The sequence below is a fragment of the Pseudorca crassidens genome, chromosome X, assembly GCF_039906515.1.
Source record: "Pseudorca crassidens isolate mPseCra1 chromosome X, mPseCra1.hap1, whole genome shotgun sequence".
NCBI lineage: Eukaryota > Metazoa > Chordata > Mammalia > Artiodactyla > Delphinidae > Pseudorca > Pseudorca crassidens.
This window is the reverse complement of record NC_090317.1, coordinates 75,360,222-75,385,827: the sequence shown is the minus strand read 5'-3', so window position 1 is coordinate 75,385,827 and position 25,606 is coordinate 75,360,222. Positions and strand designations below refer to the sequence as shown.

The 25,606-nt window shown below is 39.1% G+C and overlaps 1 protein-coding gene across 6 annotated transcripts in view; it reads right to left on the bottom strand.

Annotated features, from left to right (window-relative positions):
- Positions 1-25,606, bottom strand: part of OPHN1 (oligophrenin 1) — a 602,961-nt gene that overhangs the window by 93,068 nt on the left and 484,287 nt on the right. For all 6 annotated transcript variants that reach the window (XM_067724252.1, XM_067724257.1, XM_067724254.1 and 3 more), the window contains one exon: positions 24,775-24,934. In XM_067724252.1, coding sequence (XP_067580353.1) covers positions 24,775-24,934 — 160 coding nt within the window. The remainder of the gene's footprint in view (positions 1-24,774; positions 24,935-25,606) is intronic.

Below are 25,606 nucleotides of genomic sequence, written 5' to 3'. Positions count from 1 at the left end.
TTTTACAGTTTCAGATCTCATGTTTAAGTTTTTATTCCATTTTGAGTTAAGTGTAAGATAGGGTTCCAATTTCACTCTTCTGCATGTGGTAATCCAGTTTTTCAACACCATTTATGGAAGAAACTATCCTATCCTCAATGAGTATTCTTGTCAAGTACTAGTTGGCTATATGTGCATATGGGTATTTCTGGGCTCTTGATTCAGTTCCATTTGTCTATGTGTCTATTTTTAAGCCAGTAACATAGTTTTGATTACTATAGCTTTAAAATAGTATAGTTTGAAATTAAATAGTATGATGCCATCAGCTTTGCTCTTCTTTCTCAGGATTGAAAATGGATCCAGTAATTCCACTCCTGGGTATATATCCAAACAAAACAAAAAACACTAATTTGAAAAGATATACACATCCCAACGTTCATAGCAGAATTATTTACAATAGCCAAGATATGGAAGCAAAATAAGTGTCCATCAACAGAGGAAAGGATAAAGAAGATGTGATATATATACACATACACACACACAGACACACACACACACACACACACACACAACAGAATACTACTCAGCCATAAAAAGAATGAAATTTTGCCATTTGCAGCAACACAAATGGACTTGGAAGGTAGTATGCTGAGTGAAATAAGTCAGACAAAGAAAGACAAATACTGTATGCTATCACTTATATGTGGAATCCAAAAAATACAACAAACTAGCGAATATAACAGAAAAGAGGCAGACTCACAGATATAGAGAACAAACTAGTGGTAACCAGTGGGAGAGGGAAGGGGGAGGGGGAGGTGATTAAGATGTACAAACTATTATGTATAAGTTACAAAGACATATTGTACAGCACGGAATATAGCCAAGATTTTATCATAACTATAAATGGAGTAAAGCTTTCTATAATTATGAACCACTATATTGTACATCCGTAGCTAATATAATATTGTACATCAACCATACTTCAATACAAATTAAATATAAAAAATAATAATAATTAAAAAAAGAAAGTGAAACAGGCTTATTGCTGATATGGAGAAAGTTTTAATGGTTTAAGTAAAAGATCAAACCAGCCACAAAATTCCCTTTAGCCAAAGCCTAATCCAAAGCAAAGTCCAAACTCTTCAATTCTGAGAAGGCTAAGAGAGGTGAGGAAGCTCTAGAAGAAAAGTTTGAAGCTATCAGAGGTTGGTTTGTGAGGTTTAAGGAAAGGAACTGTTTCCATAACATAAAAGGGCAAGGTGAAACATCAAGTTTCGAGGGCTGATGTAGAAGCTGCAGTGAGTTATCCAGAAGATATAGCTGAGAGAATGAAGGTGGTTACACTAAACAACAGATTTTCAATATACACAAAACAGTCATGTTGGAAGATGATGCCATCTAGGACTTTCACAGCTAGAGAGGAGAAGTCAATGCCTGGCTTTGAAGCTTCAAAGGACAGGCCGAGTCTCTTGTTAGGGGTGAATGCAGCTGGTGACTTTAAGTTGAAGCCAAAGTTCATTTACCATTCTGAAAATCCTAGGGCTCTTAAGAATTATGCTAAATCTACTCTCTGTTTACAACATAGTTTACTGAATATTTTAAGCCTACTGTTGAGACCTACTGCTCAGAATAAAAGATTCCTTTCAAAATATGACTGCTCATTAACAATGCACCTGGTTACCCAAGAGCTCTGATGGAGATGTATAATGACATTAATGTTTTCATGCCTGCTAACACAACCTTCATTCTGAAGCCCATGGATTAAAGAGTAACTTCAAATTTCAAGTCTCATGATTTAAGAAATAGATTTCATGAGGCTATAGTTGACATAGATAGGGATTCCTCTGACGGATCCAGGCAAAGTAAATGAAAACCTTCTGGAAATAATTCACCACTCTAAATGCCATTTAGAACATTTGTGATTCATGAGAAGAGGTCAAAATATCAACGTTAACAGGAGTTTGAAAGAAGTCCATTCCAACCCTCATGGATGACTTTGAGGGGTTCAACACTTCATTGGAGGAGGAACTGCAGATTTGATAGAAATAGCAAGAGAACTAAAATTAGAACTGCAGCCTGAAGATATGACTGAATAGCTGCATTCTCATGATAAAACTTTAATGGATGGGAGTTGCTTGTTATGGATGAACAAAGAAAGTAGTTTCTGAAGATGGAATCTACTCCTGGTGAAGATGCTGTGAATATTGTTGAAATGACCACAAAGGATTTAGAATATTACAAATAAGCTTACTTGATGAAGCAGTGGCTGGTTTTGAGAGGATTGACTCCAATTTTGAAAGAAGTTCTAAGGTGGGTAAAGTGCTATCAAGCAGCACTTCATGCTACAGAGAAATCGTTTGTGAAAGGAAGAGTCAATTGATGTGGCAAACTCCACTGTTGTCGTAATGTTAAGGAATTGCCATAGCCACCCCAGTCTTCAGCAACCAACACCCTGATCAGTCATCAGCCACCAACATCGAGGCAAGATCTTCCACTAGCCAAAAGATTACAACTTGCTGAAGGCTCAGATGATGGTTAGTATTTGTTAGCAATAAATAATTTTTAAATTAAGGTATGTACATTTTTTAGACATAATTTTATCACACACTTAATGGACTACAGTATAGTGTAAACATAACTTACATGCACTGGGAAACAAAAAGTTTGTGTGACTCACTCTATTGCAATATTCACTTTATTGCAGTGGTCTGTAACTGAACCCACAATACCTCCAAGGAATGCCTATATATATCTGTTAGTTCCATTTGGCCTAAAGTATGGTTCAAGCTCAACATTTCCTTGTTTATATTCTGCCTGGATGATATATCCATTGTTGAAAGTGAGGTAAAGTCCTCTACTATTATATTTTTCTCTGTTTCTCTCTTTAGATTTGTCAGTGTTTGCTTAATATATTTAGGTGCTCCACTCTTGGGTGCAAATTTGTTCATAATTGTTATATATTCTTGATGAATTGACTCCCTTATGATTATATAATGACCATCTTTGCCTTTTTTTTAACATTTCTGGTTGAAAGTCTATTTTGTCTAATATAAGTATAAGATATTCATGCTCTCTTTTGGTTCCTATTTGCATGGAATATCTTTTATCCTCCTTTCACTTTGAGCTTGTGTGTGTCTGTAAAGCTGAAGTGAATCTCCTTTAGTCAGCATAGTGGGGTCTTATTTTTTTTTAATCCATCCAGCCGCTCTATGCCTTTTGATTGAAGAATTCTATTATCATTTAGAGTAATTACTGAGAGGTAAGGACTTAACTAATGCCATCTTATTGTTTTTTGGCTGTTTTCTAGTTCTAATTTTCTTTCTTCCTTTCTTTGTGGCCCTCCTTTGTACACTGATGATTTTCCACAGTGGTATGTTTTGATTCCCTTCTCTTTTTTTTCTTTTTTCATCTTTATTGGAGTACAATTGCTTTACAATGGTGTCTTAGTTTCTGCTTTATAACAAAGTGAATCAGTTATACATATACATATGTTCCCATATCTCTTCCCTCTTGCGTCTCCCTCCCTCCCACCCTCTCTATCCCACCACTCCAGGTGGTCACAAGGCACCGAGCTGATCTCCCTGTGCATTGTGGCTACTTCCCACTAGCTATCTATTTTACGTTTAGTAGTGTATATATGTCCATGCCACTCTCACCTTGTCACAGCTTACCCTTCCCCCTCACCATATCCTCAGGTCCATTCTCTAGTAGGTCTGTGTCTTTTTTTTTTTAAACATCTTTATTGGGGTATAATTGCTTTACAATGGTGTGTTAGTTTCTGCTTTATAACAAAGTGAATCAGTTATACATATACATATGTTCCCATATCTCTTCCCTCTTGCATCTCCCTCCCTCCCACCCTCCCTATCCCACCCCTCCAGGTGGTCACAAAGCACCGAGCCGATATCCCTGTGCCATGTGGCTGCTTCACACTAGCTATCTACCTTACGTTTGGTAGTGTATATATGTCCATGCTTCTCTCTCGACCTGTCACAGCTCACCCTTCCCCCTCCCCATATCCTCAAGTCCGTTCTCCAGTAGGTCTGTGCCTTTATTCCTGTCTTACCCCTAGGTTCTTCATGACATTTTTTTTCCTGTAAATTCCATATATATGTGTTAGCATATGGTATTAGTCTTTCTCTTTCTGACTTACTTCACTCTGTATGACTGACTCTAGGTCCATCCATCAAACTACAAATAACTCAATTTTGTTTCTTTTTATGGCTGAGTAATATTCCATTGTATATATGTGCCACATTTTCTTTATCCATTCATCTGATGATGGACACTTAGGTTGCTTCCATCTCCTGGCTATTGTAAATAGAGCTGCAATGAACATTTTGGTACATGACTCTTTTTGAATTACGGTTTTCTCAGGGTATATGCCCAGTAGTGGGACTGTTGGGTCATATGGTAGTTCAATTTGTAGTTTTTTAAGGAACCTCCATACTGTTCTCCATAGTGGCTGTACCAACACATTCCTACCAGCAGTGCAAGAGTGTTCCCTTTTCTCCACACACTCTCCAGCATTTATTGTTTCTAGATTTTTGATGATGGCCATTCTGACTGGTGTGAGATGATATCTCGTTGTTTTGATTTGCATTTCTCTAATGATTAATGATGGTGAGAATTCTTTCATGTGTTTCTTGGCAATCTGCATATCTTCTTTGGAGAAATGTCTATATAGGTCTTCTGCCCATTTTTAGATTGGGTTTTTTGTTTTTTTGTTATTGAGCTGCATGTGCTGCTTATAAATTTTGGAGATTAATCCTTTGTCAGTTGCTTCATTTGCAAATATTTTCTCCCATTCTGAGGGTTGTCTTTTGGTCTTGTTTATGGTTTCCTTTGCTGTGAAAAAGCTTTGAAGTTTCATTAGGGTGCATTTGTTTATTTTTGTTTTTATTTCTGTTTCTCTAGAAGGCGGGTCAAAAAAGGATCTTGCTGTGATTTATATCATAGAGTGTTCTGCCTATGTTTTCCTCTAACAGTTTGATAGTTTCTGGCCTTACATTTAGGTCTTTAATCCATTTTGAGCTTATTTTTGTGTATGGTGTTAGGGACTGTTCTAATCTCATACTTTTACATGTACCTGTCCAGCTTTCCCAGCACCATTTATTGAAGAGGCTGTCCTTTCTCCACTGTACATTCCTGCCTCCTTTATCAAAGATAAGGTGACCATATGTGTGTGGGTTTATCTCTGGGCTTTCTATCCTGTTCCATTGATCTACATTTCTGTTTTGGTGTCAGTACCATACTGGCTTGATTACTGTAGCTTTGTAGTATACTCTGAAGTCACAGAGTATGATTCCTCCAGCTCCGTTTTTCGTTCTCAAGATTGCTTTGGCTGTTCGGGGGCATTTGTGTTTCCATACAAATTGTGAAATTATTTGTTCTACTTCTGTGAAAAATGCCAGTGGTAGTTTGATAGGGATTGCGTTGAATCTATAGATTGCTTTGGGTAGTAGATTCACTTTCACAATGTTGATTCTTCCAATCCAAGAACATGGTATATCTCTCCATCTATTTGTATCATTTTAATTTCTTTCATCAGTGTCTTATAATATTCTGCACACAGGTCTTTTGTCTTCTTAGGTAGGTTTATTCCTAAATATTTTATTCTTTGTGTTGCAATGGTAAATGGGAGTGTTTTCTTGCTTTCACTTTCAGATTTCTCATCATTAGTGTATAGGAATGCCAGAGATTTCTGTGCATTAATTTTGTATCCTGCTACTTTACCAGATTCATTGATTAGCTCTAGTAGTTTTCTGGTAGCATCTTTAGGATTCTCTATGTATAGTATCACATCATCTACAAACAGTGACAGCTTTACTTCTTCTTTTCCGTTTGGATTCCTTTTATTTCCTTTTCTTCTCTCATTGCTGTGGCTAAAATTTCCAAAACTACGTTGAATAAGAGTGGTGAGAGTGTGCAACCTTGTCTTTTTCCTGATCTTAGTGGAAATGCTTTCAGTTTTTCACCATGGAGGATGATGTTGGCTGTGGGTCTGTCATATATGGCCTTTATTATGTTGAGGAAAGTTCCCTCTATGCCTACTTTTGGGAGGATTTTTACCGTAAATGGGTGTTGAATTTTGTCAAAAGCTTTTTCTGCATCTGTTGAGATGATCATATGGGTTTTCTCCTTCAATTTGTTAATATGCTGTATCATGTTGATTGATTTGTGTACACTGAAGAATCCTTGCATTCCTGGAATAAACCCCACTTGATCATGGTGTATGATCACTTTAATGTGCTGTTGGATTCTGTTTGCTTGTATTTTTCTGAGGATTTTTAAATCTATGTTCATCAGTGATATTGGCCTGTAGTTTTCTTTCTTTCTGAAATACTTGTCTGGTTTTGGCATCAGGGTGATGGTGGCCTCATAGAATGAATTTGGGAGTGTTCCTCCTTCTGCTATATTTTGGAAGAATTTGAGAATTATAGGTGTTAGCTCTTCTCTAAATGCTTGATAGAATTCGCCTGTGAAGCCATCTAGTCCTGGGCTTTTGTTTGTTGGAAGACTTTAAATCACAGCTTCAATTTCAATGCTTGTGATTGGTCAGTTCATATTTTCTATTTCTTCCTGATTCAGTCTTGGCACGTTGTGCATTTCTAAGAATTTGTCCATTTCTTCTGGGTTGTCCATTTTACTGACATAGAGTTGCTTGTAGTAATCTCTCGTGATCTTTTTATTTCTGCAGTGTCAGTTGTTACTTCTCCTTTTTCATTTCTAATTCTATTGATTTGAGTCTTCTCCCTTTTTTTCTTGATGAGTCTGGCTAATGGTTTATCAATTTTGTTTATCTTCTCAAAGAACCAGCTTTTAGTTTTATTGAGTTTGCTATTGATTCCTTCATTTCTTTTTCATTTATTTCTGATCTGATCTTTATGATTACTTTCCTTCTGCTAACTTTGGGCTGTTTCTGTTCTTCTTTCTCTAATTGCTTGAGGTGCAAGGTTAGGTTGTTTATTCGAGATGTTTCTTGTTTCTTAAGGTAGGATTGTATTGCTATAAACTTCCCTCTTAGAACTGCTTTTGCTGCATCCCATAGGTTTTGAGTCGTTGTGTCTCTATTGTCACTTGTTTCTAGGTGCCTTTTGACTTCCTCTTTGATTTCTTCAGTGATCACTTCATTATTAAGTACTGTATTGTTTAGCCTCCACGTATTTTTATTTTTTACAGATCTTTTCCTGTAATTGATATCTAGTCTCATAGTGTGGTGGTCGGAAAAGATACTTGATAAAATTTCAATTTTCTTAAATTTACCAAGGCTTGATTTGTGACCCAATATATGATCTATCCTGTAGAATGTTCCATGAGCACTTGAGAAAAATGTGTATCCTGTTGTTTTGGGATGGAATGTCCTATAAATATAAATTAAGTCCATCTTGTTTAATGTATCATTTAAAGCTTGTGTTTCCTTATGTATTTTCATTTTGGATGATCTGTCCTTCGTGAAAGTGGGGTGTTAAAATCCCCTACTATGAATGCATTATTGCCGATTTCTCCTTTTATGGCCATTAGTATTTGTCTTATATATTGAGGTGCTCCTATTTTGCATGCAAAAATATTTGCAATTGTTATATCTTCTTCTTGGATCGATCCCTTGATCATTATGTAGTGTCCTTTTTTGTCTCTTGTAATAGTCTGTATTTTACAGTCTATTTTTTCAGATATGAGAATTGCTACTCCAGCTTTCTTTTGGTTTCCATTTGAATGGAATATCTTTTTCCATCCCCTCACTCTCAGTCTGTATGTGTCCCTATGTCTGAAGTGGGTCTCTTGTAGATGGCATATATATGGGTCTTGTTTTTGTATCCATTCAGCCAGTCTCTGTCTTTTGGTGGAAACATTTAATCCCTTACATTTAAGGTATTATCGATATGTATGTTCCTATTCCCATTTTCTTAATTGTTTTGGGTTCGTTTTTGTAGGTCTTTCCTTCCCTTGTGTTTCTTGCCTAGAGAAGTTCCTTTAGCATTTGTTGTTAAGCTGGTTTGGTGGTGCTAAACTCTCTCAGCTCTTGCTTGTCTGTAAAGGTTTTAATTTCTCCATCTAATCTGAATGGGATTCTTGCTGGGTAGAGTAATCTTGATTGTAGATTTTCCTCCTTCATCACTTTAAATATGTCCTGCCAGTCCCTTCTGGCTTGCAGAGTTTCTGCTGAAAGATCAGCTGTTAACCTTATGGGCATTCCCTTGTGTATTATTTTTCTCTTGCTGCTTTTAATATGTTTTATTTGTATTTAATTTTTGACAGTTTGATTAACATTTGTCTTGGTGTGTTTCTCCTTGGATTTATGCTTTACGGGACTCTGTGTGCTTCCTGGATTTGATTAACTATTTCCTTTCACATTTTAGGGAAGTTTTCAACTATAATCTCTTCAAATATTTTCTCAGTCCCTTTCTTTCACTCTTCTTCTTCTGGGACCCGTATAATTCGAATGTCTTTTCATTTAATTTTGTCCCAGAGGTCTCTGAGACTGTCCTCAGTTATTTTCATTCTTTTTGCTTTATTCTGCTCTGCAGTAGTTATTTCCACTATTTTATCTTACAGGTCACTTATCCATTCTTCTGCCTCAGTTATTCTGCTATTGATCCCTTCTAGAGTATTTTTCATTTCATTTATTGTGTTGTTCTTCGTTACTTGTTTCATCTTTAGTTCTTCTAGTTCCTTGCTTAATGTTTCTTGCATTTTCTGTATTCTATTTTCAAGATTTTGGATCATCTTTACTATTATTATTCTGAATTATTTTTCGGTACACTGCCTATTTCCTCTTCATTTGGTAGGTCTGGTGGGTTTTTATCTTGCTCCTTCATCTGTTGTGTGTTTTTCTGTCTTCTCATTTTGCTTATCTTACTGTGCTTGGGGTCTCCTTTTTGCAGGCTGCAGGTTCATAGTTCCTGTTGTTTTTGGTGTCTGTCACCAGTGGCTGAAGTTGGTTCAGTGGGTTGTGTAGGCTTCCTGGTGGAGGGGACTCGTGCCTGTGTTCTGGTGGATGAGGCTGGATCTCGTTTTTCTGGTGCACAGGTCCATGTCTGGTGGTGTGTTTTGTGGTGTCTGTGGCCTTATTATGATGCTAGGCAGCCTCTCTGCTAATGGGTGGTATTGTGTTCCTGTCTTGCTAGTTGTTTGGCATAGGGTGTCCAGCACTGTAGCTTGCTGGTCGTTGAGTGAACCTGGGTGTTGGTGTTGAGATGGAGATCTCTGGGAGATTTTCACCATTTGATATTACATGGAGCTGGGAGCTCTTTTGTGGACCAGTGTCCTGAAGTTGGCTCGCCCCCCTCAGAGGCACAGCACTGACTCCTGGCTGAAGCACCAAGAGCCTTTCATTCACATTGCTCAGAATAAAAGGGAGAAAAAGTAGAAAGAAAGAGAGAGGATAAAATAAAATAAAATGAAGTTATTAAAATAAAAAATTATTATTAAGAAAATAATTTTTTTAAAGTAAAAAAAAATTGTATAGACAGAATCCCAGGACAAATGGTGAAAGCAAAGCTGTACAGACAAAATATGACACAGAAGCATGCACATACACACTCACAAAAAGAGGAAAAGGGGATAAAATAATATATCTTGCACTCAAAACACCTCCTCAATTTGGGATGATTTGCTGCCTATTCATGTATTCCGCCTATGCAGAGTACATCAAGTTGATTGTGGAGCTTTAATCTGCTGCTCCTGTGGCTGCATGGAAAAATTTCCCTTTCTCTTCTTTCTTCAGACAGCTCCCGGGACTCAGCTTTGGATTTGGCCTCGCCTCTCCATATAGTTCGCCTGAGGGCGTCTGTTCTTCGCTCAGACAGGACAGGGTTAAAGGAGCAGCTGCTTCTGGGGCTCTGGCTCACTCAGGCCGTGGGGAGGGAGTGGCACAGAGTACAGGGTGAGCCTGCAGCAGCAGAGGCCGGCAGGATGTTGCAGCAGCCTGAGGCATGCCATGTGTTCTCCTGGGGAAGTTGTCCCTGGATCACGGGACCCTCTCAGTGGTGGGCTGCACAGGCTCCCGGGAGGGGAGGTGTGGATAGTGACCTGTGCTCGCTCACAGGCTTCTTGGTGGTGGCAGCAGCAGCCTTAGCGCCTCATGCCTGTCTCTGTGGTCTGCGCTGTTAACAACGGCTCACGCCTGCCTCTGGAGCTCCTTTAAGCAGCACTCTTAATCCCCTCTCCTTGCGCAGCAGGAGACAAAGAGGGAAGAAAAAGTCTTGTCTCTTTGGCAGGTCCAGACTTTTCCCCGGACTCCCTCCTGGCTAGCTGTGGTGCACTAACCCCTTCAGGCTGTGTTCACGCAACCAGTCCTCTCCCATCCATCCAACTGAAACCCAAGCCTCAGCTCCCAGCCCCTGCCCACTGCAGCGGGTGAGCAGACAAGCCTCTCGGGCTGGTGAGTGCCAGTCGGCACCGATCCTCTGTGCAGGAATCTCTCCGCTTTGTCCTCCTCACCGTGTTGCTGCGCTCTCCTCCGTGGCTCTGAAGCTCCCCCCCCCACCCCCCGCCACCCAGAGTCTCCGCCCATGAAGGTGCTTCCTAGTGTGTGGAAACAGTTTATTTTACACTAACAATTTAAGTTTGATCTCATGGAAATACTTTTTACTCTACTCCCCCTTTTATGTTTTTGATGTCACCATTTACAGTTCTTTATATTGTTATCCATTAACAAATGGTTGAAGCTATAGCTATTTTTAGTACTTTTGTCCTTTACCCTTTGTACTAGAATTAAGTAGTTCACACATCACCATATTACAGTGTTAGGGTATTACGAATCTGACTATATGCTCACCTTTACCAGTCCATTGTATATTTTCATATAAGTGTCTTTATGTTATCAATTAGCATCCTTTGTTTCAGCCTGAATAAATCTTTTCAGCATTTAAGGCATGCTTAGTGATGAAGAATTCCCTCAGCTTTGGTTTATTAGGAAAAATCTTTACTTTGCCTTCAATTCTGAAGGACAACTTTCTTGAGTGAAGTATTTTTGGTTGGCAGTTTCTTTCTTTTAGCACTGTGAATATATCATCCCATTATCTTTTGGCCTCTGCTGAGAAATCCACTGACAGCCTTATGGGCATTTCCTTGTATGAGAGAATTTCTTTTCTTTTGCTGCTTTTAAAATCCTTTATCTTAGGTTTTAGACAGTTTTTTTTATTATGTGTCTTGGAGAATACTGTCGTGGATTGAAATTTCAAGGTGATCTATTACCTTCATGAACATGGACGTCCAGGTGTAAGAAGTTCTCAGCCATTATTTCTTTAAATAAACTTTAAAACCATTTCTCCCTCTTTGCTCCTTCTGGGACTCCAATCATTAGTACATTATTTTTCTTGATATTGTTTCATAAGTCCTGTAGGCTTTCTTCATTACTTTTCATACTTTAAAAAAATTTTGCTCCTCTCATTGGATAAGTTCAATTGGTCTGTCTTCTAGCTCATTAATTCTCTCTTCTGCATGTTCAAGTCTGTTGTTGAAGCTCTCGATTGAATTCTTCAATTCAGTCATTATATTCTTCAGTCCCCAAATTTGTTTCTTTTTTATGTTTCTATCTCTTCATTGAACTTCGCATTTTGTTCTCATATTGTTTCCCTGATTTGTTAAATTATTTGACTGTTTTCTCTTGTAGCTCTCTGGGAACTATAGAACATTTTGAATTCTTTGTCAGGCAATTCCTGATCTCCACTTCTTTGGGGCCAACTCTTGGAGGTTTACCATATTCCTTTGGTGGAGACATGTTTCTCAGATTCTTCAGGATTCTGTGTAGCCTTTCATACATGTCTGCTCATTTGAAGAAGCAGTCACAACTTCCAGACTTTATGGATTGACTTCGGTAAGGGAAGCCTTTCTCCTGTGAGTGGGGGCATGCTGAGTTGTGCTACAAACCTCAGTCTGGTAGTACAGGGTGCTAAGTTTTGAAGCATGTGTCAGGCACCATGGGGGCATGATTTTTCTTTGGCTCAGCCTACTGGGGTCCACAGTATCATCAACTGCATGGTCCTTGGTGGGTACTGTGGGGGTTCAACATAGTTGCAAGGGCTGTTGGGGTCCTAAGTGGCACCTCCAGGTCCAAAAGCTAGGGACCAGTGCAGGCAGCTGTGGTGGCTGGAGCTGGTGGTGTACAGACACTCCGCTATAGGGGCCAACTGCAGGTGCCTGTTTATAAGTAAGGGCTAGTTGCAGACAGACATATAGTGATGGGAACTAGGGCAGGTAGTAAAGGTCAGGGCCAACTATGAGCACACTGGCAGCTGCAGAGGCCCTGGATGTCAGAATGACCTTCTATGGCTGCACACTCTCTCCCCAGGTATGCAGACTTCAAAGGAGGCTGGTGACAGAGTTGTTAGAGGTGTGCAGGTGCAGAGATGGAATGGTGAGTGCTGTTGTGTTCACCAGTGACAGAATGCATGGCCTGATCTGGGCCCATATGCAGCTGTGGGGTCCCTGGCTGTTAGTGTACACTCCTGCAGCTGCATAATCTCCTCCTGGGCATTCACACCGCAGTGGTGGCTGGTGGTGGGAGTTGGGCTGGGAGCACGCAGGCACACAGCTGGAGGGGCTAGTTATGGGTGGGCAGTGGTGCTGGCCAGTGACAGAAGGCAGAGCCTGAGCCAGGTGCACAAGTGGTTGTCATCCATGGCTGCACGCTCTCCCCCCAGGATGTGTGTGCTGTGGTAGAGGCCAAAGATGGTTGTCAGGCCAGTGGTGTGCAGGTGCACAGCTGGGTAGGCTAGTCCACTACTAGCGGAGTAGTGGTGGTGAGCCTAGTGTCTGTAGGTTGGTGTCCTAAACCAGCCTTACTCACACAGCTGCAGAGGCCCACTCACACAGCTGCAGAGGCCCACACTGCCTGCAGGCATGGGTCGTGGGCTCCAGTGGGGGTGGGGAGGGTCTTGGGCCGCTTGTCTTTTACACTTGTGCAGCTGCAGAGATTTTGGATGGCTGCTAGGGTGGTTCCTAGGCACCATCAGGGGTGAGTGGGTGGAGAGAGTGGAGATGGACTCAGTTGGCTGCCATTAGGGAACATGAATACCTGTGGGGAAAAAGCTGGTCAAGACCTACAGTGGGTTCATAGCAGCTGTGCTGGCCACTGGCTTCATCAGTGGTGAAATCTGCTGAGTTTGTCTGCAGAGCAGGTCTCTGTGGACTTTAATCAGTCCCACTGCATGTCTGCTAATAATAGCCACTGCTTTTCATCTTTGTTCCTAGCCAGCTGTACACATCTCAGCTTTGCTGGTCTGGGTGGTGCGAAACTGAAGTGGGACATTTACATACTGCCCTGAGAGGCTGGAGAAGTTGGTCATTCACTCCCTTCTTCCCTTCCAGGCAAGAGGAACTTTTCCTAGCTGGGAAGTTCCTTCTTGGCACTAAACAATGTTGACTTGAAGGATGGGGATGATGTAAACAAAATGCAATTTCTTCCTTCTCTCCTGTTTTTGTTGTTGTTGTTGTTGCTCCAGTGTGTTTCTAAAACTTCTGAAGGAGACTATAGAAGCCTCCTAGAGGTGTTTTTGTTCATGGATAGCTATCCAATCATTGTTCTTGTGGGGGGACAGAGAAGCTGGACTCTCTAACACCACCATTTTTTCTGCCAAGCTTCATGTTGCCTTTCTGTTATTGATTTCTTGTTTGATTCCATTGCAGTCAGGGAAAACACATGCATGATTTCAATTTGTAAACATTTTTGAAGTTCATTTTATAGACTAGAATATTGACTATCTTGGTATGTGCCCCATGGCCACTTAAAAATCATGTATATTTAACTGCTGTTGGGTGTAGTATTATATCAATGTTGATCAGATCCTGTTGGTTGATGGTGCTCTTGATTTCTTATATTTCTTTTCTTTTTTTTTTTTTTTGCGGTATGCGGGCCTCTCACTGTTGTGGCCTCTCCTGTTGCAGAGCACAGGCTCCGGACATGCAGGCTCAGCGGCCATGGCCCACAGGCCTAGCTGCTCTGTGGCATGTGGGATCTTCCAGAACTGGGGCACGAACCCGTGTCCCCTGCATCAGCAGGCGGACTTTCAACCACTGCGCCACCAGAGAAGCCCTTGATTTCTTGTATTTCTGATTTTCTGTCTAGTTGCATTTTCAGTTCTTGAGAGAGAAGGTTGCTAAAGTCTCCAAGTACAATTATGAATTTTGTATTTCTCCTATCAGTTCCACAAGTTTTTGCATCATCTAATTTAAAGTATATACATTTTTTGGTTTAGTGCATAGACATTTAGGATAGCTATGATTTCTTAAACATTTCTTAGAATTCCAATTTGATTTATCTGTTCTGAGTGCATCACTTTTTAAAGGTTTTTAGTGGTTGTTTTACGTATTACACTGTAAATACATAACTTATCATAGGCTACTAGTGTCAACATTTCATGTCATTGGTGAAATGTATTTAAATCTCTCTTCATTTGAAGTTTTTTATGCTCCATTAATACCACTGTCTTAAGCATTTTCTTCACATACACTGAGAACCACATCAGATCATACCATAATTTTTGCTTCATCTCAATAAAGTTGGAAAAGTTTATTTGTTGCTCTAAGCATCAAACGTAATGGAGACAAGGGAAAAGCAGCAAATAATATACAGGGGAATCCACATAATGTTAACAGCTGATCTTTCAGCAGAAACTCTGCAAGCCAGAATGGAGTGGCAGGACATATTGAAAGTGATGAAGGAGAAAAACCTACAACCAAGATTACTCTACCCAGCAAGGATCTCATTCAAATTTGATGGAGAAATTAAAAGCTTTACAGACAGGCAAAAGTAAGAGAACTCAGCACCACCAAACCAGCTTTACAACAAATGAGAAGGGAACTTCTCTAGGCAGAAAAAATAAGAGAAGCAAATAACCTACAATAACAAACCCAAAACAATTAAGAAAATGGTAATAGGAATATACATATGAATAACTACCTTAAATGTAAATGGACTAAATGTTCCAACCAAAAGACACAGACTGGCTGAATGGATACAAAAACAAGACCCATATATATACTGTCTAAGAGAGACCCACTTCAGACCCAGGGATATATACAGACTGAAAGCGAGGGGATGGAAAAATATATTCATGCAAATGGAAATCAAAAGAAAGTTGGAGTAGCAACTTTTGTCACATCAGACAAAATAGACTTTAGACTAAAGACTAATACAAGAGACAAAGAAAGACACTACATAATGATCAAGGGATCAATCCAAGAAGAAGATATAACAATTGTAATCATTTATGCACCCAACATAGGAACACCTCCAGACATAAGGCAAATGCTAACAGCCATAAAAGGGGAAGTCAACAGTAACACAATAATATTAGGGAACTTTAACACCCCACTTTCACCAGTGGACAGATCATTCAAAATGAAAATGAATAAGGAAACACAAGATTTAATTGATACATTAAACAAGATGGACTTAATTGATATTTACAGGACATTCCATCCAAAACCAATAGAATACATATTCTTCTCAAGTGCTTGTGGAACATTCTCCATGATAGATCATATCTTGGGTCACAAATCAAGACCCAGTAAATTAAAGAAAATTGAAATCATATCAAGTATCTTTTCCCACCACAATAATATGAGACTAGATATCAATTCCAGGAAAAAAATCTGTAAAAAATACAAACACATGGAGGCTAAACAATACACTACTAGATAACCAAGAGATCAGGGAAGAAATCAAAGAGGAAATCAAAAACTACCTAGAAACAAATGACAATGAAAACACGATGACCCAAAACCTATGGGATGCAGCAAAAGCAGTCCTAACAGGGAAGTTTATAGCAATACAAGCCTACCTCAAGAAACAAGAAATATCTCAAATAAAAAACCTAACCTTACACTTAAAGCAATTAGAGGAAGAAGAACAAAAAAACGTCCAAAGTTAGCAGAAGGAAAGATATCAAAAACATCAGATGAGAAATAAATGAAAAAGAACTGAAGGAAATGATAGCAAAGGTCAATAAAACTAAAAGCTGGTTCTTTGAGGAGATAAGCAAAATTGATAAACCATTAGCCAGCCTCATCAAGAAAAGAAGGGAGAAGACTCAAATCAATAGAATTAGAAATGAAAAAGGAGAAGTAACAACTGACATTGCAGAAATACAAAGGATCATGATGGATTACTACAAGCACCTGTGTGCCAATAAAATGGACAACCTGGAAGAAATGGACAAATTCTTAGAAAAGCACAACCTTCTGAGACTGCAGCAGGAAGAAATATAAAATATAAACAGATGAATCACAAGCATTGAAATTGAGACTGTGATTAAAAATCTTCCAGCAAAGAAAAACCCAGGACCGATGGCTTCACTGGTGAATTCTCCCAAACATTTAGAGAAGGGCTAACACCTATACTTCTCAAACTCTTCCAAAATATAGCAGAGGGAGTAACACTCCCAAACTCATTCTACGAGGCCACCATCACGCTGATACCAAAGCCAGATAAATGTGTCACAAAGAAAGAAAACTACAGGCAAATATCACTGATGAACATACATGCAAAAATCCTCAACCAAATACCAGCAAACAGAATCCAAAAGCACATTAAAAGGATCATACCCCATAATCAAGTGGGGTTCATCCCAGGAATGCAAGGATTCTTCAATATATGCAAATTAATCAATGTGATACACCATATTAAACAACTGAAGGAGAAAAACCATATGATAATCTCAATAGATGCAGAAAAAGCTTTTGACAAAATACAACACCCATTTATGACAAAAACCCTCCAGAAAGTAGCCATAGAGGGAACTTACCTCAACATAATAAAGGTCATATATGACAAACCCACAGCCAACATCATTGTCAATGGTGAAAAACTGAAAACATTTCCATTATGATCAGGAAGAAGACAAGTTTGCCCACTCTCACCACTAGTAGTTTTGGAAGTTTAAGCCACAGCAATCAGAGAAGAAAAAGAAATAAAAGGAATCCAAATTGGAAAAGAAGAAGTAAAGCTGTCACTGTTTGTAGATGACATGGTACTATACATAGAATATCCTAAAGATGCTACCAGAAAACTACTGGAGCTGACCAATGAATTTGGTAAAGTAGCAGGACACACAATTAAGGCACAGATATCTCTTGAATTCCTATACACTCATGATGAAAAATCTGAAAGAGAAGTTAAGGAAACACTCCCATTTACCACTGCAACAAAAAGAATAAGATACCTAGGCATAAACCTACCTAAAGAGACCAAAGACCTGTATGCAGAAAACTATAATACACTGATGAAAGAAATTAAAGATGATACAAACAGTTTGAGAGATATACCATGTTCTTGGATTGGAAGAATCAACATTGTGAAAATGACTATACTACCCACAGCAATCTACAGATTCAATGCAATCTCTATCAATCTACCAATGGCGTTTTTCACAGAAGTAGAACAAATAATTGTACAACTTGTATGGAAACACAAAAGTCCCCGAATAGCCAAAGGAATCTTGAGAAAGAAAAACAGAGCTGGAGGAATCAGGCTCCCTGAGTTCAGACTAAATGTTACAAAGCTACAGTAATCAAGACAGTATGGTACTGGCACGAAAAGAAATATGGATGAATGGAGCAGGATAGAAAGCCCAGATATAAACCCACGCACATGTGGTCACCTAATCTTTTTAAAGGAGGCAAGAAAATACAGTGGAGAAAAGACAGTCTCTTCAATAAATGGTGCTGGGAAAACTGGACAGCTACATGGAAAAGAATGAAATTAGAACAGTCCCAAACATCATACACAAAAATAAACTCAAAATGGATTAAAGACCTAAATGTAAAGTCAGACACCATCAAACTCTTAGAGGAAAGCATAGGCAGAACACTCTATGACATAAATCACAGCAAGATCCTTTTTGAACCACCTCCTAGAGAAATGGAAATAAAAACAAAAATAAACAAATGGGACCTAATGAAACTTAAAAGCTGTTGCACAGCAAAGGAAACCATAAACAAGACCAAAAGACAACCCTTAGAATGGGAGAAAATATTTGCAAACGAAGCAACTAACAAAGGATTAATATCCAAGATATATAAGCAGCTCAATATCAAAGAAACAACTCAATCCAAAAATGGGCAGAAGACCTAAATAGACATTTCTCCAAAGAATTTATACAGATTGCCAACAAACACATGAAAGAATGCTCAACATCATTAATCATTAGAGAAATGCAAATCAAAACTACAATGAGATAGTATCTCACACCAGTCAGAATGGCCATCATCAAAAAATCTACAAACAGTAAATGCTGGAGCGGGTCTGGAGAAAAGCGAAACCTCTTGCACTGTTGTTGGGAATGTAAATTGATACAGCCACTATGGAGAACAGTATGGAGGTTCCTTAAAAAACTAAAAATAGAAATTCCATACGACCCAGCAATCTCACTACTGGGCATATACCCTGAGAAAAGCATAATTCAGAAAGAGTCATGTACTACAATATTCACTGCAGCTCTATTTACAATAGTCAGGGCATGGAAGCAACCTAAGGGCCCATCGACAGATGAATGGATAAAGAAGATGTGGCACATATATATATACAATGGAATATTACTCAGCCATAAAAAGAAACAAAATTGAGTTATTCGTAGTGAGGTGGATGGACCTAGAGACTGTCATACACAGTGAAGTCAGAAAGAGAAAAATAAATACCATATGCTAACACATATATATGGAATCCTAAAAAAATGTATATGGTTCTGATGAACCTAGGGGCAGGACAGGAATAAAGATGCAGAGGTAGAAAATGGACTTGAGGACATGGGGAGGGGGAAGGGTAAGCTGGGATGAAGTGAGAGAGTGGCATGGACATATATACACTACCAAGTGTAAAACAGCTAGTAGTGGGAAGCAGCCACATAGCACAGGGATATCAGCTCAGTGCTTTGTGTCCACCTAGAGCGGTGGGATATGGAGTGTGGGAGGGAGATGCAAGAGGGAGGAGATATGGGGATATATGCATACATATAGCTGATCCACTTTGTTATAGAGCAGCAACTCACACAACATTGTAAAGCAATTATACTCCAATAAAGATGTTAAAAAAAAAAGAAATGTAATTGAGGAATCTAAATGGGAGAATAAAAGTCTATGATGTTTATTCATAATTTTGGTCTTTCTGTTGTTCTTTCTTCTGTCCTGCTATTCCAAGATCCCTTCTTTAATTGTGCCCTTTTTGTTTAAAGAAATTCCTTTAGCCATTATTTTAGGATAGGTCTGCTGTAACAAATTCTCTTAGTAGTCTGTTGCTTGGATTGCATAATTTGTGTTATTCTATAAGTTCACTGTTTCTTTCTCCTGTTCTCTCTATTGTATTGTTGAGTACATCCACTGAATTTTAAAATTTCACTTACGGCATTTTTCAGTTCTATATTTTTCACTTGTTTCTTCTTTATATCTTCTATTTCTTTGCCGAGTCTGTGTATTTCTCTGCAGAAATTTTCTATAACTTTGCTGAAATTTTTCCATCTGTTTCAAATGTATTCCTAATCGTGCATTGTAGCATTTTTATGATGGCATCTTTAAAATTCTTGTCAGATAATTAACATCTGTGTCATCTGGATGTTGATGTCTTTTGATGGTCTTTTCTCATTCATGTTGAGATATTCCTTGTTCTTGGTATGACAAATAATTTTCAACTAAAGCCTGTACATTTTGGGTATTATGAGAATCTTGTTCTTACTTATACCTTCTGTTAGAGCAGACCTCTTTTGACAGTGCCACTGCAGGGGAGGAGTGCACTACCTTATTACTGCGAGGATGGAGTGGAAGTCCAGATTTTCCCCTTGGCCTCCACTGACATCCCAAAGGGAAGGAAAGACTCCTTGTTAGGAGTAGGTAGGGAAGGAAACACTACCTTGTTAGTGCTAGGCAAATGTAGGAATTTAGGCTCCTCACTAGGCCCTGCTGACACCACTCTGGCTGGAGAAGAAGCAAGTCTCATTATGGTTCCCCACATGGTCTCCTCTCAACTGATACCACAGTGTAGTAGACTTGCTACCACAGAGTAATGGTAAAGTCCTGTATTTCTGCCAGGCCTCCTCTGACACTACTCCAGTGCTAAATGGTCATGGGAGTCCAGGTGCTTTATGTGGTCTCCACTGACACCATAGGGAGTGGGGGAAGGTATCTCATTACCTCAGGTGAGGATGAAAGTCTGGTTCCCCACTTGGCCTCCTTGACACAACCACATGGGGCAGGAAGAGGTTGGTTGAGGTGCCTTCTTACAGACTGGCAAAGATAGAAGTCTAGTCTTTCCACTCAGCATTTTCTGAGGGTGGGGGTGAGGCCTCAAGTTTTTGGTGGCATTTTGCGGTGAAGGGGTTATTATCTAAATTTTTTTGTCATTAGGCTGTTCCTTTCCAGTTCCTTTGGACAGAGAGCAGGCTTTTGCTGGGAACTCTTTTGACTGCACCCGTTGGTGTTCTTAGGTTGTCAGCTTCTACACTACCCAATATGGAAGACATGAGGCAAAATCAAAACCCTGATGACTTGTGGCCATGTCATTCCTCAGGTCCCAAGGTCCGTACATGGTCTGGTGTGCCTTGTTCCCTTCATGTTACAGAGTCTTCATTTTTTGTTTGTTTTTTAAGTTTTCTTTTTTATATTTTTATCTTATATCAGAGCATACTTGATTAATAATGTTGCATTAGTTTTAGGTGTATAGCAAAGTGATTCAGTTATACATATACACATAATCTATTCTTTTCCAAATTCTTCTCCCATTTAGGTTATTACAGAATATTGAGCAGCATTCCCTGTGCTATACAGTAGGCCCTTGTTGGTTATCTATTTTAAATATAGCAGTGTGTACATGTCAATCTTAAACTCCCAATCTGCAGGCTTCCCTGGTGGCGCAGTGGTTGAGAGTCCGCCTGCTGATGCAGGGGACACGGGTTCGTGCCCCGGTCTGGGAAGATCCCACATGCCGCGGAGCAGCTGTGCCCGTGAGCCATGGCCGCTGAGCCTCCGTGTCCAGAGCCTGTGCTCCGCAACGGGAGAGGCCACAACAGTGAGAGGCCCATGTACCACAAAAAAAAAAACCCAAAACTCTCAATCTATCCCTCCCCCCCTTCCCCCCTGGTAACCATAAGTTTGTTCTCTAAGTCTGTGAGGCTTTTTCTGTTTTGTGTTGCTTTTACATATAATGTCTAGGCTTTCTCAGTAGAGAAATAAAATATGCATATTAAAATCTATCAAATATATTAATGCATGTGTATGTATATATATGTATTGTTTTTCTTTGCCGGAATGCCAAAGAAGAAATTATTGAAATGACGTTTGGAACTAGGAGTTGAGAATAAGTAAAGGGTGGAATTATTTTTCATTCTATACTTTCTTCATGGTTGGAAATTTTTACCATGTATATGTATTGCTTATATTTAAAAATTAAAAAAAAAACACTTAAAGCAGTAAATACTTTTCAGTTCCTGTCCTAGATGACTTGTCTTGGGAAATGGAAACCACTGTCCACTCTTTCTTCCAAAAACTATCTCCTCTCCAGGAGTCTATGGCTCCCCTATCTCCTCATTCTCATGCTACTGAACATTCTTTTTGATCTGTTTTGTGGTCTTTTCTAATGGCCCTTAAAACATTGGCACTCCCTAGATTTCAATCTTTGGTCTAACATTTATTGTCTTGCTACAAGTATCCCTAGGCAAGACTTGCATGGTTTTAACCACTGCCTCTATGCTATGGAAGGCCAACTTTATTTCCCTAATCCTGTTTTATTCTCTGACCTCAGATGTCTCATAGGCATATCTATCTTAACTTGTCCCAAACTGAACTCCTGCTCTTTTTTTCAAATCTTCTTCTCCCTCAGCCTATCCATCACAGTAAATGGAAACTTCATCCTTCTAGTTGCTCTGATATAAAATCTTTAAGTTATCCATGGCTCCTCTCTCTCTCCCACATTCCACATGATTTGTTAGCAAGTCCTGTCAGCTCTGCCTTCAAAATTATTTAGAATCTGACCACTTTCTCACCATATCCACTGTTACCACCGCCATCCAAGGTACAAACCATTTCTTGATTGCATTATTGAAACAGGCTCTTAATTAGACTCTTTGTGTCTACCCTTGTCCCCCTACAGCTATTATCCACACAGCATCCAGAATAGTCCTATTAAATATAAGTCAAATCATGTCATTTCTCTAGTCAAAAACCTCATTCTACTCAGATAGTAAAGTCAAAATCCTTCCAATGGGTCTAAGGCCCTATAGGATCTATTTAGCTTTCCCTCTCCATTTCCTCCCTGAACCATCTTCTTCTGTTTCCTCTTTTGATTAATCCTTCTGGCCTCCTTTTTGTACCATGAACATGATATACACATTTCTGCCTCAGGGATTTTCCACTTACCATTTCTTCAGCCTAGAATGATTTCCCCCCAGATATCTGAATGAACAATTCCTTTATTTCCTATGGGTCTCTGCTCAAAAGTCCTTCTCAATGAGGTCTTCCTGGCCACTGTATTTAAAATGTGAAAACCACTTCTCAACCCTCCCTATTCCCCTTTTCTGCTTTACTGTTCATCTTAATGCTCATTACCATTTAATATATTATATATTTTAGTTATATTGATACTGTTTTTCTAAATTACATGAGGGCTGTATCCCCATGCCTAAAACAGTACCTGGCAAATGTGGATACTCAAAACATATTTTCTGAATGAATGAACTAATCAGTTAATCAATAAATGATATCTGGGCTATAGACCAAGAGTCAGAAAATTACAGCCCACAGGTCTGCTGCCAGTTTTGTCAATAAAGTTTTATTAGAACATTCATTTGTTTATGTTATCTATGACTGCTTTCCCAATACAAAGGTGGAGTTGAGTAGTTGTGACACACATCTATGACCTGCAAAGCCTAGAATATTTATTATATGGTTCTTCAATAAAAAGTTCGCCGATCCCTGCTTTGGATTCATAGTCAACTACTTCCTAGATATTGCTCTCTCGATATATTCCAGAAATCTCAAATCCAATCTGCCCCAAACTGAGCTTTTGCTCCATCTTTCTAAAATTTTCCCATTCTGTATTTCTTATATGTATGAAGTAGAGCCCCATCCACACAGTCACCCAAATTTAACTCTATTCATCATACTACTCTAATTTGAAGCAAGGCTTTCCCAAGCCTGCAAGAACAATTTCAAACATTCCAAACTCCTTAATTAGACAAAGCCTAGTCCTTTTAGAACATGGCCACCGTCTGCCTCCAGTCACATCTCTTGCCACTCCTATTTCCATTTCATGTTCCAACAATATAAAATGGTTTGGGGTTTTAGGTCCTTGGGCCTTTGTTCATGCTGAACCATCTCCTTGAAATTTCTTTTCCCTATTTCCCTTTCTTTCCCACTTTAAGTATTGACATAGGTTGTACTTCTCTGCAAGTACCCATCCTTGATAATCCCAAAGTGTCCTGTATATACCCAATAATATCATTGTACCAAAATGATTGGTAAGGCAGCACTGTATAGTGATTAAGTACTTCAACTCTGAGCCACGTACATGGATTTAAATTCTAGCTCTCTCACTAGCTAAATGGCCTTGGGCATGTAACTCTCACATAGCATGTGTTTATTATCATCTTCACATTTCAGCTGAAACACAATGACTATCAGAGAAGTTACAGTGCTCAATGTAACACAGATAATATGGCAGAGAATGTCAATTGTTCTCCAATATCCATTCTCTCCTTCTTTTAGTAAAAGAACTAAAGTCTTAGCTAGGCACATGGCTGCCCCAAACAAAAACTAAATTTCCCTGCTTTTCTTATAGCTAGATCTGACCATGAGATTAAATTCTGATAAATGGTATGTAAATAAAAGTGATATGTATGACTTCCAGGTCATTGCCTTAAAGGAAAGGGTTATATCCTCAGCTTTCTTTCTCTCATACTTCCCAATTGATATAATGTAGAAGATATTTGGTCATGCAGATGAAGCAGCACCTTAGGGATGATGGAACAACAACAAAGAAGTAAGCTGGGTTCTAGCCTTTGTCAAGTCACTGTATCAGGCCTGGACCACCTTGCTGAACTGTTCCAAACCAAGAAATAAATGTCTCTTGTGTTGGAGCCACTGTGGTATCTTAGCAGCCTAACCTGTATCTTACCTAATACAGCTAGTAAGTGGAAGAGCTTGGATTTGAACTGTGCATACCACCTGGACTATATCACCAGTCCCCTCCCCCTGAAGAAAAGTTTGTATTGAATTATGTTCTGCTAGGATGGCATTGGCTGCTAGAAAGCCTAGAGTCAAATGTAGGACCATCCGTAGCAAGTGTATAGGACTTGTCATTAAATATTTCTTGTCTAGCCTCATTCCTGGGTTCATTTTCTATCTGTATCATGATTTTTCATTTGATCTAATTACAATGTACACTACCTCATATTTTACATACCATATAAATATAACACCTTAAATTCTTTAGAATGTTATGGGGTTTTAATAAGTATTGCTTTCCTTATGGTTTAATTGTACATATACCACTTTTATACCTATCATTTTCCTTTGTTTACATGGTTGTCTCCATATTATACTATTAACTCCTTAAAGGCATGTACAATGATATTTTTCTTCTATACCATCTTGCATGGGGTCTGATAATAAAATAGTTGCATGCTCAAGCAATGTTTGCTGAAAGAATGAATTTCACAGGGTCAGAAATGCTATTAAATGTCATTGTGTCATATGGATTTTCCTTCCATTATAACTTGAGCCAGAGAGAAGACACAACTCTAAAAATTGGCTAGAGGAAAGTGTCACATGGTTGGAGGAGTGATGGTAAAGATAGGAAATACATACCTTGACAAAGTGCTCAATTAGGATTTCCACCACAATGTTCTGGAATTTGATGTTCATCATGGCAGCCACAGTGTCCTCCTGAGCTCTCATGAGAGTGGGCCCAAAGATCACCCCCATGTTAGAGGGGGTCATAAGATTCTCTTTGCTGTGCTCACACACACTGCCAGAAGAGAAAGAAAATGATTAACAAGATTTTCTCCAAGACCCCATTGTAACCAAGACTGTGTTAGATGCTTTAGGGGGTAAGAGAAACTAAAAAGTAGAAGAAGAGGAGAGGCCCAAAATATATATGGGAAGAAAAGATTACAAAGGAAGCAACTAGCAAAGAATACAAGATAGCATATAATTAGGGGCCAAACTGAGCCATGGCTAACTTAGTTTGTAGCACTGTAGAAGTCATGAGAAGAGGGGTGGATGGCTATAGTATTTGGAAAGACAGGAGGGAAGCAAGAAGGTATTCCAGGGCAAGAGGTACAGCATGTATAAAGCATATATAAAGAACAAAGCACATAGAGAAAGTGCCTACCAGTCTCACCAGTCAGGAATCTAGTCTCTTCCCCAGCCCTAGCTAGAGAGGCAAAAAACTCAAAGAGCCAAAAGAGATCCTTAAGATTAGCACTTTATCATTGTCCTCACATTACAGATGAGAAAACAGAGGTCCAAAGAAGGAAAGAGATTTGGCTGAAGCCACAGTCAGTTAGCCTGATTAGAGAAGGGCCTCTAATCCCAAATTTTCTGGTCCCTAGTCACTTTCTTTACTTAAATTACCTTAAGTGGCTTCCTATCACTTATAGGACACTGCCAATTCTCTTCAAAGTAGCAATTAAAGTCT